Here is a 6,050-nt window from a genome sequence, read left to right as displayed (position 1 = left end):
ATAAATAAATAAATAAATATTGTTAAAAGTCTGACCTAATTTTTTTCAGTTACCTCTGCATGGTGTCCTCACGATCGTTTCTCCAAACGTGATGGTAACGACTGAAACGCTCAAGAGCAGAAACTACTTCCTGCACAAAAACATCAAACCATAAATGTGTACTTAAAGTAGATTATGATTTCTTCTATCTGTTCTACAGCGTATAAATATTCAGTGCCAGCTACCTTCTTGGTAGAGGTAATGGAGGAGCTGAGAACAGACACCAACTTAACTATCTCCTTGTTCTCGGACACATTCTTGTAGCAATTTCTGGCCTGGAATGGGATGGGCTGGATCGAGGATGCAGTGTCTGAAATGCTGCCCTCTGGAAAGAATGGAAGACAGAAATTATGTTTTCATAAAACATGCACATTTGTAAAGACGCATGTACAATATTTTTATTATTCATTTTAAAAGATTTTTTGAATAAGCTCAAACAACGTTTTTGGTAAATGTGAATTAAAGACCAGTTCTTTCTGAACAAAATTTAAAACTTTTTTCCTTTCCAAAGTTTCTGACAAATCATGTCACCTCCATCAACATGTCTGTCTAGTCTGGGCTTTGCTCTACTGAGCTGTGAAATAGAGAGATATGATTGAATGTTGTAAAAAGTACAAGCAAGGAGATGATATGAATAAATGTCAAGGAAGATAAATTGCTGTGTTGTTATTTTACTCGTGTTTGGTTAAGTCTATTGTTTTCTGTTCCTATACCAGCCACACTCATGTGTGTTGTCCCATCCTCTGATTCACTCCCAGAACCGTCTTGTTTCACAGCTGCCAATCGAKTTTCATGAATGTTTTTCTATAAAGAAAAAAAGAAGAGACCTCAGTAGTTTGACAGAAATATCACCATCAAAGAAAAACAAACAAAAATCAATTAAGTTACAATTGTAATACAAATGAAATGCTGCTTTTATCCAATCAAATGTACCTTGGAAATTCTGTCTTTACTCCACTGGCTCACTCCTTTGCTCACACTGACCACACAATCCACARCCTGGTTCAGAGCCTGCTGGACATGCTCCAGAGCCGGAACCATGGCAATATTGGGTATGGAGAGGGTCACATTGACTCTGAAGATGGGCTGCTGACCACTGCTTTTCCCAWGGCTGAGTGAATCACTCTCACCTGTCAAGGGAGAGGGAAACTAATAAATCTTAAAGATGAAATGTTATAAGCTCAACATAAAAAACAACAACATAAGCTTGTCATTGCATGGATTAACAACAATAAAATGACAATTAGCTTTTGTAATTTTAAAAATGCTATATGAAAAGTTTCCAACAATAAGGCCGGACCCACTAAGAAAAGGCATGAGGGACGTAGTGTGCATTCTCTTGCATATCGTCTCCAAAGTGTTGCGTGTCACTCTGAGCAGGGCATCTACAGTGCGATGGTTGAAGTAGGACAGCAGCTCCTGGGCTGCTTCTTCCATTACTTCCATCAGATTCTTCTTCTTCCTCCTCCTCACAAAGGGAGACGAAGGACCAACACTGGCAGAAAGGCCCAATGTGTTTCTAGTGAAGAGACGGCCCTGTGAGTGGCGCCCATCTTCTCCTAAGGAGGCAACATGTTAGTTGTGAATATCAACAACTTTATTTCCTTTGATGTGTTGAAGAATTGTAAATACAATATGGATTTTAAAGTTTTAATGTGGATCAAAGTTTACAAAGCTTGGTGAGGGATTCCAAACATCCCGCACAAGATACAACCTTCAGTGTTAAGGTGGTCCATGGTCTTTTTCTCACTGCTGCTTTCTGCCTCCACCTTCTCCGTGTCCTCTTTCTGACTATGGTCAAACTCCATCAGCATGTTGATCAGTTCATTGGCAGCCTCCTCCACAAGTGTGCTTTTAATGTGTAGAGTCTGAGCTTGTTTAATGCACAAGTCCTACACAAACACACATATACATACAGTGAGGTTGTAACTAACATCAAGTTCAATGTAATAACATAACTGTCTAATGATAAAGCTTTCTTTCTTGTAAACAAATGTAATTAGTTTTTATTTTATTTTATTTACCCTGGTTGTTTTAACAAATTCACCACAAGTGACAGGTTCATCCTCTGGTAGAACGCACAGTATGGAGCTGCTCATCTCCTGCAACACTGCATCGATTCTAAACTCCACCAAGTCATTCACTCTGTCCAGCAACAGCTCCAAATCGACTGAAGACACACAGGATCAAGATGAAAAAAAGTGTGTTTGTGTAGATTCTGAGTCAGAACAAGTTTTAATCCACACAACTGGATTTCTTTTGTTTGTTAAATGTGTCAACTCTCTAAAAAAAACTTTCTCAATTCAAATACAGAGCAGGATAGAGGAAAAACAGAAAAGGAAAGGAAAAAAATGTCAGAGATGTGAGAGCAAAAAAAAAAGAACTCTTGTGGGTTAAGGGTTAAATAAAATCTACAATGTGGAATAAGGAGAGCAGTTTTACACTTTAATGAATTTGTTCTCACAAACAACCCAGTGTAAATGTTTTCACATGCTGCCATTGCTGACTTGCAGGATGTCTTATGTGTCAGCATATGAGGCATCGATCTGACTTAAAAATTTATGCTTACCCAATGTTTTTTCAATGGAGCCTAAATAGTTATCTATATTCAGAGATGTCCAGTTGAGGATGATCAAACCTGGCTGTATGGCTTCATCTACCTGTAAAGCAAGAGATTTATGTCATTGTTTTAAAAAAACTCAAACTTATTTGTATTTTTTTCCAAATCCTATAAAAACAATATATATAAATAAATGTCTATTTATTGGTATTTGTCATATTCCAGTTTAGGTTTGCAAACTTTTTTTTCTTATGAAACTGAATTATGAAAGAAGTATTGTGTGCTGTAGAAACAAAATCTATACTTTTTTTAAGTTCATGTATCTCAAGTTTAGTGATGATTAAGTCAAACCTGTGCAGTTTATCTTCAATGTAAACCCCTGTTTACTTTTTAAAGTGCTAATAAATACAGGTGAAATATTCTTTGTTTTATTTGACTGAAAAAGCAAGTCCTATTTCTTCAGTTCTCCTACAATTTGACAACTATAAAATAATTCAACATTTACATGTTTTCTATCACTCAAAATATTACTGTATATTGATCTCACTCTCTCTCTCTCTCTCACTCTCTCTCAAAACACTCTACACACACTAATTGTTATGATTGTTCTTGTTTAAATACATCACATATCATACCGGAATTTTAAATTCAGATAATTTTAATTTGAAAAGATTTAAAACTTGAGTTATAGCAATTTTGATCAAATCTTAAAATGAATGTTGTCTGTAGCAGCTACCTAGAAAAGAGTTGACTTCACAAGTTAATGAGTTCTAAAGGTGCATCCAAGGATAACTGAGATTTTCCATTACAATTCATCCAGTGGCTTATGAGAAATTATAACAACAATTAAAAGTACACATACACAAGTGAACACACACAATGACATTACTGCTTGACTTTCATAACAGCAAACAGTACGTACAACAGATGCTGAGGATATTAAGACAAAAAAAGTTTAAATATTTTATAGAAAGAAAAAAATCCAGTGACTTAACACCTATTCACGAAGCAAACCAAACATAAGACTAACTACTAAAATTTGTTCTTTCAGTCTTTCAAACTATAAATTACCAGTAAGTTTAAAATTCGAATAAATATGAGTAACTATAATTTACATTAGGCTAGATGTAAAATGTAATTTTACACAATGGTAAAAAACAATAAATCAAACAAGAAATTAAATAATTGTTTCATCACAAATTAGATAAGTATACGACATGGTGAAGAAACCTCAAATTATGTTTAATACGCCTACTTGTCAGTGACACATGGGACTTATTACAGCTCACCTTTGCAACATGTGGCATAGCCAGCTGTTCAAAAGCAGCCTGAATCTTAGCTCGAACTCTGGTGTTCTCACTCAGCATCAACTGTGAAAAAGGTTACACAACACACAATTGTTTCTTTGCATTACTTTTTCCCCATGGTCCTACAGTCTTGCGCTCAGTTTCAACCATCTACTGGCACAAAAACTGATCATATATATATATACATATATACATACATACATTACATACGGTACATTACATACGGTACATTACATACGGTACATTACATACATACCATACATACCATACATACCATACATACATACATACATACATACATACATACATACATACATACATACATACATACGTACATTAAATTATTGTGAATACCCACCTGTAATTTATCATAGTTTTTCTTGAGTGTGATCTCCTTCTGGCCCAATGAAGCAGCAAAGGGAGGGATATCTAAATTCAATTGCATCATGCAGTTTGCCTCCCTGATCTGTGTCAGTATCTCTGGGTCAAAGTTCACAACCAGTTTTCTAGTTTTTGGATCCCTGACCAACAGTGTGGCCTTCAGGCCTGCTATGGCTTGCTCCACCTGTGCAGGAAAGAAAGGTAAAATGGGGTGTATTGTAGTGTGTATTGTCTGTGAACAAAAAGGACAAAGGGAGTTCAAACCGTGAAAAAGTAATATCAGTGATCAGTGTTTCCCCTAGGACACTGGTCTGGGGGGGGGGGGGGGTACTTGTTTTATAAAAACATAAATTTACGTGACTCACCTGCAATTATGGTAATAAATTTACACATACATGAAAACTTAATTGCCTAACTACATCCTAGTTAAGGACTCCTCATGATAATTATCAATAAAATTCCTATAATAAATGATTAGAACTGTGAGCAGCAGATGATCTGAGTCCAGAGTTCTCAGTTCTCAACCTTCTGGAGCTCTTCTGTGTGACTCTAGGTGTGACAGAGTGTGGATGGTTGATTGTCTCTTTGTGTCCCTGATGGAGACTGGAGACCTGTCCAGGTGTCTCTGGTGAACTGGAGACCTGTCCAGGTGTCTCTNCCCCCCCCCCGCGTCGCGCAATTATTACTGATTTTTTTGCGCGAATTACAGATATTTGATGGTCTTTAAACACGTAAACGTCTGAAGGGGTTGACATGTATGAACTCCCGGGCTGGTTGGAGCTGCGCTGCAGGTGGACAGGTTCAGCTGCTGTAAAGTCACTGCCCCTCGCTTTAAAAACATTCAGCTGATCCGTCGCGGTTTTGTTGTGCTGGTGACGTGAACACATAGGGGAAATGCTGCAAAGTGCTTTTAGAAATATAATAAAATTTGTAGTGTCTAAGAGTGGGGGCCTCTTCTCAGGAATGCACAGATGTGTTATGCCTCTCAGTTCTCCAGCTTCAGAGCTCGGCACACATTACCATATTAGGAAAAGGAATGTTTAAGGTATGCCGTGACTAAATTTATGGTACATCTGTTGGACTGCACTGTGAAACCTATAAAAAGCCTTGTACGCCCCTACCCTTCGCCTTCGTTCTTCATCTTTTTACTTTGGTGATTCATTTGGCTAGAAGGCCACAATTTGATTTTTGGCTGTAATCTCCTGGACTGCAAAATAAAGATTCTTGCTGTTCAACCAGCCTGTTTCAGAGTTTCTCTCTTCTTTGAGCAGTAGCAGTTCCGCTGAACCCAGAAGACGTGGTTTTTACATCTCAATATAAAATACGACGTAATCCTCGGTGGAAAATAGTCCGGGAAACGTGGGAGGTGTTCACCTGCAGCTGTGTGAAGCTGACCCCCCACCCACAGAGAAAGGAAAAAAGGCAGTAATTATTAAGGTTAAGGTAAGCATGCTGTGGCTTCACCTGTTGCACTTTTTAAAGAAAGAAAAAGTAGCTTGCAAAGCTGTCGCATCGGTGCTACGTGATTAGAAGCAGAGCTTTCATTGCCGTCTAATCTCACACACACGTCTTCCTCTCTTTGTGAGGACCACACAGCGCTCAGCCTCGCTCTGCGCCGTCTTTTTCCCCAAGTTTGCCGAGAGGTGGATATGGAGGGTCGCAAATAATAGCTCTCGACTTGATCTGGCCTTATTTAAATAAAAATGACTACATGCCATGAAATTCTTAGAGGGGCGGGCCGTCTCGTTGGGGGGCGGGCCGTC

General features: G+C 38.1%; 1 protein-coding gene across 1 annotated transcript in view; it reads right to left on the bottom strand.

The window, feature by feature from the left end:
* Positions 1–67: 67 nt before the first annotated feature.
* Positions 68–6,050, bottom strand: part of LOC106514249 (dynein heavy chain 5, axonemal) — a 25,138-nt gene continuing 19,155 nt past the window's right edge. Inside the window, exons 15-23 of the mRNA XM_014003424.1 lie at positions 4,265–4,471; positions 3,889–3,969; positions 2,609–2,699; positions 2,064–2,209; positions 1,754–1,931; positions 1,344–1,598; positions 973–1,169; positions 753–843; positions 68–364 (exon numbers count right to left, since the gene is read on the bottom strand). Coding sequence (XP_013858878.1) covers positions 144–364; positions 753–843; positions 973–1,169; positions 1,344–1,598; positions 1,754–1,931; positions 2,064–2,209; positions 2,609–2,699; positions 3,889–3,969; positions 4,265–4,471 — 1,467 coding nt within the window. The 3' untranslated portion in view covers positions 68–143. The remainder of the gene's footprint in view (positions 365–752; positions 844–972; positions 1,170–1,343; positions 1,599–1,753; positions 1,932–2,063; positions 2,210–2,608; positions 2,700–3,888; positions 3,970–4,264; positions 4,472–6,050) is intronic.

This window comes from Austrofundulus limnaeus, unplaced genomic scaffold (genome assembly GCF_001266775.1).
Source record: "Austrofundulus limnaeus strain Quisiro unplaced genomic scaffold, Austrofundulus_limnaeus-1.0 Scaffold18, whole genome shotgun sequence".
NCBI classification, from domain to species: domain Eukaryota; kingdom Metazoa; phylum Chordata; class Actinopteri; order Cyprinodontiformes; family Rivulidae; genus Austrofundulus; species Austrofundulus limnaeus.
Note: the sequence above shows the minus strand (reverse complement) of the source record. Positions and strands in the feature narration are given on the sequence as shown.